The sequence below is a fragment of the Cygnus atratus genome, chromosome 8, assembly GCF_013377495.2.
Source record: "Cygnus atratus isolate AKBS03 ecotype Queensland, Australia chromosome 8, CAtr_DNAZoo_HiC_assembly, whole genome shotgun sequence".
Lineage (NCBI taxonomy): Eukaryota > Metazoa > Chordata > Aves > Anseriformes > Anatidae > Cygnus > Cygnus atratus.
Window position 1 is genome coordinate 22,141,476 of NC_066369.1, and position 12,576 is coordinate 22,154,051.

A 12,576-nucleotide genomic window follows, 5' to 3' on the forward strand; every position below is an offset into this window, starting at 1 on the left:
TCCAGAGTCCACGATATTTGTGCTCAACACCCTCAGACCTGCGGAGGGTTGGGCACACCCCATGGCAGCGATGTCCCAGCCCTGGGGACAGCTGATGGGTGCTGCTGGTTCCTGCCCGGTCCCTGCCTGGCTGGGGAAGGACAGGGGAAGCAAAGCGGAGAAGTTTGCCTCGCCGCGCCGACTGCTCTGCCCACGCCTGTGTGCACGCAGGAATCGGCTCCAATTAATCCCCCCTCAGCTCGGCCCGCCCGCTTCATTACCTCCCCTTGATGAGAACCATCAGTGGGGCCTGTATGATTTTGCTAATTAGCCTCACTTCGTTTATCATTTCCATTTTCTCCCAGAGACGCTCGGCTTGCTGGGCGACAGCTTCATCTCCTGCTGAAACAATGCGGCCCCTTCTGTGCCCGTCTCACTTAGCGCTGTCACCGCAGCCATTATGAAATTGGGGTTTCATTTACACACTAATTAAACATTACAGCTTGTTCACAATTACAACATGGGGATGAGGAGGTAACTAATTACTTAAGAAATGAGCTAACATTTATCTCCGGTTCCTCCCCCCAGCCCGCCACCCTCCTCTCCAATGGAGGTTAGAAATTGTTGATCGGCGGCAGCCCAGCCTCTGCTCCTGCTGTGTCCCCTTCGGGGCTGTACCCATTACCTGGCCTGGGGACAATCCATCGGCCCCAAAATGGAGCTGGGATGATGGGGCTGGGGCAGTGCGGATCCTACTCTGGGCTGGAGAGGGAAGGAGCTGGGGCTGAGGCTGAAGGCTGGCCCGGCACCGGTGCTGAGGACACCAGCACGCCCTCCACGCTCTCTCCAGTGATGGGCAACTCATCTTGAAAAGACATTTTCTTCAGGGAGGAATTAACATTTAAAAATGAGAGCCATTAGAGTAAATAAAGCGGGCTGTCACTCGGCTCAAGAGGCAACACCGAGCGCGGGCTCGGGACACAGATGTGATTGGGGAGCAGGCAAGGAGAGGAAGGGAGCAGGCACCCCTTCGTTCGCTTCTCGGGGTTGGGTGGCTGGCATAGGCAGCTTGGTCTTGCAAGGCAGCATTTGGCCTTGCAAGGTGTGCCCTCATCTCTCCTGAGCAAGCGACAGCCTCCTGCATGGGGCTGCCCCGTGCTGCTGCTGCAGGGGGTGCGGGCAGCCTGCACCCAGGGCCCCCCACGGCTTGGAGGATAGGGGAGAAGAGCAGTGGGGTGGTGACCTGGATGTTCCTGGGGTGGGTGGGAGGCAGCAGCCGGGCTGAATGGCCACCTGCAAGCCAGCAAGCAGGGTAGTGGCAGAAAGAGGCTGGGAGAGAGGCCAGGGACTGGAGGCCAGGGACACCAGAGGCCAGGGACACCACCGGTGCAGTGCCTGGATGCTTCTGCAGGCTCCGGGAAAAAGCTGTGCTGTTGCAGGTCTTTTGAAACACAAGAGACTCCCCCCCATAAACAGCCCTAAGCAGTGGAAGTGCTCTCAGAAAAAAAAATACCTCGTTCAGCACCAGGCAATTAAGGTTCTTTTGCAACTCTTAACCCGTGATTTTGAGACAAAGAATTTGGCCTTGGCATAATTTGAACTGCTAATTGCTTTCCTGATCCTCAGTCAGGGAACTGAGCTGAAGTCTGGGCATAAAAAAAAATAAAAAAAAATAAAAAATCACCTTCCCCATGTGGGAGAACATTCAGAGCTGCTCTCCGGGGGGAAGGGGATGCTCTCTTCTTCCCTTGAAGCAGCTTAAAAAATAATGATCAGGAAACAGTTAAGCAAAAGGGGGGTGAGCTGGTAGTTTAAAAAAAAATAATTCACACCACTTTATAATAATAGTAACAACTCATTCCCATAGTTTTTATCCTTCCTGTCTTTAGCCCACAAAAAAAAAAAAAAAAAAAAGAAACCCTAAGCTAAACTACTGACACTGGCTGGGAGCTTAGAACTGCCGCATCAAACAGAGCCCTTGAATCTCCTGAACATAATTGTGCTGCCCTCTAACCTCAACCTTCAATCAGTGCAGTTTAACTATCTCATTTTAGCCTACAGGACACACCCCTCTGCTAACTAGCAGCCATATTCTTCTCATTAGGAGACTGCTCTGTACAGGAGCATAGAGGCAAATCCGTTGTCTCTCTTTTTCTCTCCCTTTCTGCCTCTTTCGGTTGTTATACGTGTGCTTCTGGAGGGGAAGAACAGGAGCACAGGGCTTTGCGGGTGCCAGCGATGGCCCAGCTGCCAAACTCCGAGTCCCCTGGCTGTGAAAATAAAGCCAAATCTCTTGTCCTTGGCTGGAAATGCACAGTGGATGAGAGAATGGCCCCAGTGACCCTCTGGGCCAGGTGCTGGTGGCTCTTGGAGAGAGGAGTCCTGGGGTCCTGGTCCTGCTGGGGACAGCCTGAGAGGCGGTGGCAGATGGGGACACGTGTGGTGCCAGCACCGTTCCTGGGCAGGCATGGAGCAAGGGACAATGCAGAGCCAGACGGGGTTTGGGTGCTGCAGGAGAACTGTTCCTACACACCAGGAAAGCTTACCAAGGGCTGCCACGTGCTCTCCATCAGTGGGGAGTTCTGCATCCAGTCACTGGTTACGGTTTCCTCCAGGCTTGAAGGCCAGCTTGAAGCCACGAGGGAATGCCATGGGACAGTCCGGCCACTGCCAGAGCCAGCAGCTGACCCGGCTGCATCCCTGGGCCTCCTCCTGGCCAAAAACTGACAGGAGCTCTCAGTGTGCTCGCCTCAGCAAGGCTGTGGGCCTGCGGGGCCACACATGCCCCGCCACCTGTCAGGACGGGGCATGGGATGCAGTAGGTTCGGACCGAAGCGCCCACCCGCAAATCCCCAGAGGACTGAGTCCTGCCGGAGCCCTTTGCTGTGGGGTTTTGGTGTGTTAGCAGCCTGAAAGCAGGGTGTTATGGTGGTTTGTGTGCCGACACGGAGGGATAAAACACAGCCCCGGATGGATCTGTGATGGCTCGGTGCCCATCTTCCCCACACAGCGGCAGCCTCCCCATCCAGACCCTGTCCCTAGGTCCTCTGCTGAGGTTTGCTGGCTATTAACGTGCTCCAAGTTCGTTATCTTCAACAGGCCGCTCAGGACGCGGGGCAGCGATCCTTAAACCAATTAACGCCATCCTTTGATTTCAGGGCAGAAGGAAGGAGCCGCCGGGCTGCCGCAGAGAGGGGACTGTCAGCACCGCAGCGAGGAACGAGTCACGGGTCAGAGCGCGGCAGCACGGAGGTGCCCGTTAGCTCTTAACGAGACACGGGGGCAGCTGCCAGAGCCGGCTTCTTGTCAGAGCCCTCCTCTGTATCCTCCCCCGGCCCTGGGCAGGGGGAGAGGAGAGGCAAGGAGCACCATGAGGGGCCGAGCACGAGCACGGCCTGCGGGGAGGTCGGCGGTGCCGCGGGCCCAGGCTCCAGGGCCCGTCCTGCCTGTGGTACATCTCCCGCCCTCACGCCAAGCCAAGGGAGAGCACAAAGCCGAGTGCGAGGCCTAAATGAGAGCCAGAGAGCGTGGTGCTAACAGCCCCAAACCCCGCAGGAGCTGAGCCCCAAACCCCTTGTGCCAGCTCCCCCTTCCTGGGCAGCGCCGGGGTCAGAACCGTTGTGCGGGATGCGGTGGTACACCCCAGGATTTACCCCCCCACATGGCAGACCGAGGTTTCACGGCGAGGACAGAGCTTCCTCCTGGCCGCCACGGCCCAGGACAGCCCCGGTGCCCAGCCTGAGACCCCCGGGACCTCCCAGGCACCATCGCCCCGCTGCACCCACCGAAGGCACCAAACTTTCCTCTCTTTCTTTCTTTGCTCCCTCGTTTTTTTTCGAGCAGAAGTTCTCTCTGAGCGAAGTCTTTCAGGGGAGGTGGAATGAGAGTAGGAAGCCAAAGAGAATCATCTTGCTAGTCAAAGCCTTTAACAACTATTTTTAATATCAGGCAGAGGAACAGGATTTTGAAATGAAACAGCCGGTGCCTCTTTGATGGGCGAGCTACAGATCTTGAAACAAGGTCCATTCCCTCCTCCTTCACTAACTAACAGCCATATTTCTCTCATTAAAGACAATCTGGCCGTATTTTCAAACTTCTTAACAAGGCGATCACCGTAATTTGAGATTTCTATTATCCATGCTCCTATTACAGCAGTCTTTTAAGCAGCTGGCTTTTTTTTTTTTTGCTTTCTTTCCCCGACTTTGTCTCTCCCCTCAAACTGCCATCAGTGGTAATGACGTGCAGGAAACAAGAGCACCAAGAACCAGCTTTTTTTTTTTTTCCCCTTTTTTTTTTTTCGATACTAGCTTGTGCAGGGGTAGCGAGAAGGAATAAAATCAAAAGCCAAATGAAATTTGGTTATCTCTTATCGGGAGTTTGGATTTTAATCCGCCCAGGAGCACAAACGAAGCCCCGGCGCCGCCGTATCTCCCCCGTCCATCGCAGAGCCCCCTCCCCAAAGACCCCCAGCTCTGTCCCCTTCGCGGCCGCAGCCCCCTCCCTGCCCCATTAGTCCTTGGCCGGGCGCTGCCAGATGGATGCAATTTGCATAATATCACCGGCAGAGGCTGGCGGATCAGCCGGGGTCAGGCTCTGACATCTCCAGCACAGTCTATCTCCAAGTGCTAATTTGGACCGCATTGATCTCTCTTTCTGATTTCTTTGTCATTTACGTCTGCGACGGTTTGACAGGAGATACAGAGACAGACAAGCGGGGAAAAGGAGGGGGGGGGGAGAAGGGGAGAGAAACAAAGATTGTAGTTACAGATGTCTTTAAGGGAAAAAACAGATTAATCCAAGGACTCCTCTGAGGGTCGCAGCTTTGAAACATCCTAATTATCCTATTCTTATGAATTCCTGTACAGACTTGGAGGGGGGTCTTGTCAGGGAACTCGGGGGAATGGAAACTTGTTAAATTGCGGCGGAGTCTCTCCGGCTGGCTGCTGCCCCTTCCCCTCCCGCACCTCGCAATCGCTTCTCATTAGGAGAAGTGGGGTGGCTGTGCACCCCGCGTCCCTCCCGACACGGCCTCCCCTCCGCACCTCCGAAACGGCCCTCGTTAGAGGCACATCTTCTGGACAGCTCGGGCAGGAGCCCAGCCTGGGGTAAGGTATTTGCAGACAGGAGGAGCCGGGGCACGAACCTGCTGGAGCCTCCCAACGCAGCCTCCAGCACCCTGGCAGACCACAGCCGCCAGCTCCACATCACCCAGAGGGGTCAGGGAGGCTGGAGAAGGGCTGAGGAGGACGACGGAGACCTGGAGACCAGGGCTTGATGAGAAGGAGCCACCATGGAGGGGCACAAGCTGCTGGCCTGTCCCCCAGCGTGCAGGTGCACAAGGGCAGGCTAGGGACACCCTCCAAAGACCTCTTCCATGGTAGCACAGAAAAGGACAGGCAATGCATGCTCTTAATTGAGGCGTTTATGTTCGTTAGGAGGAAATTCTCCCCTCTCACAGGTAGGAGAAGACGAGCCACCGTTTAGCTTCGTCTGGGACGCATCACTGAGAGACACCACGGCACCAAAATGATCCACGGGGAAATCAAAATGTCACTCGGTGTTTTACGTCGCTACTTTCCATTGAAAAAGCTCTCTGGGAAGTTAATGATCTTCCCAGGCCTCTTACCTATCACGTATGTCTCTGCCTGAGGCCGCACCGTGGTGCATGGCAATGCTGCTTGTTCCAGGAGAACAAGTGCCAGCAAGCATGTTTCACCCATCCAGCACACCAAGGGACAGGGCTGGACCTGAGCAAAGGCTGTTCCTGCTGCCCACCGGGCTCACGCCGTGCAGGGAGGGATATTTTGCAACAGGACCGGCCAAAAAGCCAACGGTGGGACGGGCCCGAGGCAGCGCACGGGGTTCTCTGTGGTGTAGGTCAGTTCGGGTCTGCAAGCTCCTGGGTTTGGGACTGGCTGATTCGTAACACAGAGCGGCCATAAACACACCCTCCAGCAATGCCTTGCTCCCCGTACACCAACAAGGGTTTGGGGTGATACGGAAAATGTATCTGAGAGGTTTTCCGTCTGCCACTGGGGAGAGGAGCTGGGCCAGAGGCCGTGCTGCAGGGGGGGACAGCAGACCTGCTCACCTCCCCAGGGGGGACGGTCCCCACCGCTGGTCGGATGTGTCTGGGGACAGCCAGAAGTGAGAGGGGACAGGAGCTGGGGGACAGCAGCAGCCGTGCCAGCCCAGACATACCAGACATCCCTCTTCAGCCTGACACCGGTGCTGCACACACCTGATTCCAGCCCGAAGCTGGGGGCTTGCGCCTGCCTCTCGCAAAGCCTGTGCGAGCAGCAACCTCAGCTACCTGTCCCTTGGTTGGGAGGAGCGCATGGCACCACCTGGCATCGCGTGGCATCTCATGGCGTCACACCTCATGGCATCACGCTGTACTGCATGGCATCTCATGGCATCGCGTCATGGCATCACATCGCATGGCATCACATCGCCGTGCCACACCGGGGCTTGTCCTAGGCAGCAGAAGCCCCGCAGCCTGTCTCACCTCCCCCAGAACACCGGGGCGATGTGGGCCGGCTCCGGCAACCACCCCTGGCTCAGTGGGGCCAGGCGAGCGCACCGTGCCCCTGCGAGCGGGAGCGCGATCAACTTTCGGCTGGGTAGGACGGAGGGGTGAGTGCAGTCAACACAAACACTCAATCATCCTTCCTTTCTTTCTTCTGTGCCTCCTTTGTTAACTGCAGGAAACAGCTGAAAGACCTTGAGTTTCCCATTGTAGCGTGTATGGGAACAGAGCTGCAGTGATCAGAACATACCCCCCGCTGCTCCCAGGGAAAAAGGGAGAGCTGAATCTTTTCTAAAAAGGGTTTACGATTAGAAGAGTGTTCTGTCACTCCGGCGCGCAGTAATCCACTGCGCCACCAAGTCCCTTCAGAGAGATGTCGAAAACTTAAATGACTGAAAGCAAAAGAGCCCTGGCTCAGGTTCCCAGGCAGCCAGACATCCTAATTATCTTTAGATCCACTCCCACATGGAGGGGAGAGAGCACACGAGTAAAAAAAAAAAAAAAAAGGAAAAAAAAAAAAAGAAATAGAAAGAAAAAGAAAAGGGAAAAAAAAAAGACTGTCACATTGCTTTTTTCTTTTTTTAAAAGCTTGTCTCTGCTCACTGCTTTTCCAGCTGTGACACCTCTCACGGCAGTTAATTAGAATCATGTCACCGCGTTAATGTGCTCTGACTGGACTCTGACAGACGTGCGTCCTCCAACCGGCCGCCCCAGCTTCACCGCTCCTCCTGCAGGATGTAGGGCCCGGCACTCGCAGCGGGACCCTGCCACCCCTGTGCCACCCCATTCCCGGTCCCGTGGTCCCACGGTGCATCCGGCCGGGTCCTTTCATCAGGCTCCATCCTGCCGGGATGCTGAGCCTCGCCGCGGCACCCGCGCGCGTCCGCTCCACCTGCTCGGGATCCGCCTGACCTTTACCAGCGCTAATTCGGAGTGACACTGCTCATTTGGTGACATTTCTGTTGCTTTTTACTTAAGTCTCTTTTAATTATTTAACTCGGGGTCTCTCCCCTTTTGTCTCAGGCTGCTTGGGAGAGGAAGCCCCAGGGTGTCCGGGGCAGTGGCCCCAAGGCAGCTCCTTGGTCCCGAGCAAGCCCCGTGTTCTCTGGCTCTTGCCACCCCGGCAAAAGGACGGTGCTGAGCACGTGGCACTGCTCCCGGTAAGAGCATCACCTCCTCTGAGAGCCGAAAAGTGGGCTCTGCATGCTCCATCCCCAGTACCAGCGAGGGCTGAGATGGGAAGCGACCAAAAAGACAGAGGGGAGAGTCACAAAATGCTGTGCCCGTCCCCTGGGTCCACCTGGCGCGGAGGGTGGGTGGGCACGGGGGGCTCGCAGTGCCCTGGGGGCTGCCCGCGGCTCGGGGCTCGCAGCATCCCTGCGCCAGGAGAGCCAGGAAGTGGGGGAAGAAAAGCAGGCTGACGAGAGGAGGCTGGAAGAAAGCCGGCGAGCTCTGAGGACCTCGCGGGGCGAGGAGAAGTCTCGTGGGCCACCCTCCCGAGCCGGAGCTGAGAGCCAAAGGCCCCCATTAGGGGTGCCCGCCGCCGCACTTAGCGCGCGCAGCCCCCGCGCGGGCAGGGCAGGGCAGCAGCACCCCGCAGGCGCCCGCCCGGCTCCCCGCGGCGCTGGCAGCCCGCGGCAGTTAATTAGAATCGTGTCACTAAGTAAATGCGCTCTGACTGGACTCTGACAGCCGCTCACCTATGACACCGGGGGCCAGGAGACAATCCACATCAAACTAGCGCAGTGTGACCCTTTTAACACAAAGAGTAAACTCACTGCGCATCGAGTTGAAGCTCATTAAAACTGTCTACTCTGCGAGCATCCCATTAACCTCGCCGTTAAAAACACGCAATTCCTCTTCTTCTTTCCGAGGCCTAATTAATGCTCCGGATCAGGAACAATATCACACCCTAACCTTCCGAGATTTCCAATCAGGAAACAAAAAGAGAGAGACGGGGCTGGGAAGGCGCCGGGTGCTTGCTGGGTCGCTCACCGCAGGGGCCGCTGACCTGCCCAGGCAGGGGGCTTCTCCCTTCTCTCTCGGCCCCATGGCACAGGGAAGTGGTGAAGCCCCGTGCCGAGGCTGTGAGCAGGACCGAGCTGGCACCATCCCGAGCCCGTGGGCTCCTCCTGGCCAGGACCCTCCTGCTGTGCCCGGCAGCACCGAGCCCCCTGGCCTGGGGCTAAGCCTTGGATGCATGCTCCTGGTCCGTCAGCAAGAGGCACAGCGGCCTGGGTGACCTCGTCCCTGAAGAAGTAAAAAGAAAAAAACCCATACCTGTCATTTAGAGCTAAATGGGAAATCCTAATAATCTGCGCGCCGAAGTCTAAACTTTCAAGGATCGGTTAAATTCCATTCGATTCAAAAGAGACCAACAGCAAGGGCTAACACCGGGCTTTAGACGCTGCTCCAACCCACTGCAGGTGGAACCGGAGAGGAGAAATGGGAAACAAACTTTCCCAGCAGTGGCTTCTTCTGCAGATTTGGGAACTACTCCCTTGTCTCGGTGTGTTTTCCCTACAATAACTGGCTCGTTCGGAGCCAAGAAACAACAAAGGCCCGAACACAACGAAGGTGTGCCTTTTCTCTCTTCCATAATCAGAAAAACAAGCAAACGTAGGCGAGGAGGAGACTAACTCTAAGACCTTGAAGGGGTGGTTTCCAGAAACACTTGCTCAACTCACAGCCACTGTTCTTACTTTTGTTTCATGCATCTGGTATCGTTAACAAAAAATATGAAATGCACTTTTCCTTCTACGCCAGGCATATGCAAGGGAAGCAGTATTTCACTAATAAACGTCATTTAAACGACCTCACGGGTACTTGAGATACTTGGCATTCCAATTTTCATTCAAAAGCACAACAAATCACATCATGAATAATAATTTAATCCCCACCTCTTGAATAACAAACAGTAACTCACCATTTTTCTAATGCGACAATGATCTAAAAACCCAGACTAAAGGCACATTATGTAACGTTATTGATCAAAATAAATGCAAATACGGTATTTGATGTGTAAAAGGACAACGAGACTTAACATCTGGGCAATGGTAGGGAGAGCTGAACGCGGTTTGATAGGTGCTGGTCAGTAAAAGTTGACCTTTCTTCAGGGAAACGGATAAAAAAAAAGTGCAAAACCAGAAGAAAATCAATTACCGAAAGCAGGTGCCCTGCTGGCTGATTTAAATCACAATTAAAAGCTGCGATTTCAATCATTCTGATTTGTATCAGTCTCTGCAAGTCCACAGAGAGGCCCCGATGTGAGAACACTGCCGTGCTGGTGTCACCGCACGGATCCTGCGCCCTAACCCTCCCCTGCGCCTTGTCCTTCCCGAAACCTCCTATCGGGCACCCCCGAGACCCTCCAGCCCACGCTGGGGCTGCCATGCATTTAATCGGTGTTCGAGGAGAGAGAGGAGCTGCAGAAAGTCCCCTCTGGGGGATTCGTATAGCTGAAACACCAACCTGGGACTGCAGGTGGAAGAACAGGCTTCACTCCCCTTTTGCTCCTTTCCCATCTCCCACGGATTTCCTGCACCCTCACCTTCTGGAGCAGGATACTCCCACCCCCTTACTCTGCCTGGAATTGCTCACCAAACCGAAATATTGATGCATCCCCTCTTCTTCCCTCCCACAACACACCCACACCGGACCCCTGCATGCCCAGCCACAAGGCAGCTGCTTTGCACAGCCTGCCACAGAGGTGACACTTTGGTGGCACCAACCCTTCCCTGTCCCTCGGCAGGATCTGCAGCTCGTTTGCTCGCGAGCAGAAACCGGCTGGAAGCTGGAAACGAGCCCCGCTCAGCAGCTTGCTGTCGCATACTCGCAGCCGTATTTCCCAAGGGAGGTGGCCCCGGATTTCAGCAGGGTCCACCACAAGCCCCCTGCCTGCACATGGCAGCTGTGCAAGGTGAGGTTCCCCTCCGGGATCTGGCAGGGCATCGAGTGCCCCGTGCCTGCCAGGACTTCACACGAGGTGAAGCAGAGGAGAGGAAAGGAAGCACAGAGTGAGGACCGGTCCCAGAGGCTGCAAAGAGCCCAGGTTTGGAGCAGGTATCTGCTGAGCCAGTGAATCAGGGAGTGTTGTGAAAATAAAGCAATGCGCAACCCATCAGGCGAGACCACAAATCTGCAATCTGTTTACAAAAAGAAGTGGCTGTCCACTGCGATTTTTCTACCAGATTTGTAAGGAAAAGCCCACGTTGCACATCCCTGCATCCCTGAGCTGGGAAGTGACGTGGCCAGGAGGCTGGTGTCCCCGTAAAACGCCAGGTAAGGCAGGTCTCCAGCCACCAGCATCACCCCGAGCCTTGTCCCAGGAGGGATGCTGAGCTCAGCCTCCGCTAAAGCCACCAGGCACGGGAGGCCAGCGGCTGCTGCCCCCGCCAAAGGCAGAAGATTGCAGGAGTCTGGGGCAGAGCTGCAGACCCATGGCTCACCCCATAGCAGCCAGGAGTGCTCCCCCAGGGAGGCGGCTTGGCAGAAACGAAGCAGCAAAACCTTCCTAAAGGGCTGGAGCGGGGAGGGACACGAGCAGCGTCTTTCTCAGCTCCATCAGGCAGAGACACCCGAGCAAGACAACAGCGCTGAGATAAACGCGGGCAAAACCCAACGGCAGACGGATGATACTCCGGAGCTGGGGACAGTTCGTCAGAGTAGGAGATGACAGCAACAGAGCGCTCTTGCCATAAATAAAACAAGGGAAGATGGGACGCAAAACAACCCTGCATCCCCCAGGGGGACCCTAGGCAAGGTCCAAGCCCCAAAGCAGGACGGCACACCCAGCTCCTGCAGGCCCGGCTCCCTCTCCGTCATCCCCCGCAACGTGGCACACAAGCAAGGCAAATCTGCTCCCAGGCAAGGAAGCAAATTTTAATGCTACCTCCGTCAATAATGCAACCAGATCCATAGTTCAAAAGGAGCTTGCTAATTAAAAGCTGGTGAGCTTTAAATAATTCATCTCCGTAACTTGGATTGATTGGAGAGTTTAATGGTTAGAGTCTTGAAACAATATTAAACAGCCTCCTCGAGGCCCAGGTAGCAGGTGACTTTTCCAAGTAAATCTTACCTCCTTGCAAACTTGAATGCTCTCAAGTCAGAGCGGATGAAGGGCCGGGAGGCAGAGGGAACGGAGACACAAGACGGGCGAGAGCGATGCAGCTCTCCGCGGTGCAGCCCAGCGGATGCGGGCTAGCTCCTCGTGACCCGTGCATTGAGCTCCTGCTGGTCCCGCAGCCCGCTGCCTGCCCCAGCCTCTGCTCCGAGGATGGCCACAGCACCCAGAGGAGCTGGAGCACCATCCCACTGCGGACAGCCCCCTGCCCAGCCCGCACCTCTTGCAGTTCCAGCACCCCCAGAGGGACCGAGAGCTGTGATGTGTTCCCCATCCATCCCCTTCTGGCTGGGGTGTGGGTATAGCAGGGGCACCGCGGGCACGTGCACGTGAGTGTTCTCCCTGGCGCATCTTCTTCCCTTCCGCCAGCTGAGACCCCGCAGCCCTTCGGCTGGCTCTCACCACCCAGCCTGGAGCAGCTCTGGGAGCTGAGGCGCCCCCTGAGCCGCAGCCGCAGGGACGGGAAGGGCGCAGGGCCCGGTCACTCACCTATCCCGCTGTGAGGCCTCCCTATGTGCTGTAGGTTCAGTCCTTTGTTCATGTCTAAGAGCCCGTTCTTCGGCCAGCTCCCCATGGCAAAGCTGTACGCCTGCAAGAGAGAAGCAGAGGGTCAGACGGCGGCGCAGAGAGCACGCAGGCACGTTTTGGGGAGCACCCCGCTGCTGGCAGCCGCCCGTGCTCGGCAGTTCCTGGGGCATGAGCAGGTCTGTGTCCCCGCTACTCAACACAGACCCATGCATCACCCCTACAAAAACTTTCCGGGAGGTGCTGCAGGCCTGGCCCTGCTGATGTTGCTCAGAGGTGTCCAGGGCCTGTCCCTGAGCCTCGTACGGGAGCGTCACCACTGGGAGGGACCCAGGGGTCAGTCCCCAGCTCCGTGCCCGGGCGCTGTGCTGGATCAACATCGCCCACGGCCACCTCCGTCACGCTGGGGGCTTGTCCTGCC

The 12,576-nt window shown here is 56.3% G+C and overlaps 1 protein-coding gene across 2 annotated transcripts in view; it reads right to left on the bottom strand.

The window, feature by feature from the left end:
* ERI3 (ERI1 exoribonuclease family member 3) overlaps nt 1-12,576 on the bottom strand; it is a 118,304-nt gene that overhangs the window by 20,455 nt on the left and 85,273 nt on the right. For both annotated transcript variants that reach the window (XM_035537904.2, XM_050712332.1), the window contains exon 7: nt 12,120-12,219. In XM_035537904.2, coding sequence (XP_035393797.1) covers nt 12,120-12,219 — 100 coding nt within the window. The remainder of the gene's footprint in view (nt 1-12,119; nt 12,220-12,576) is intronic.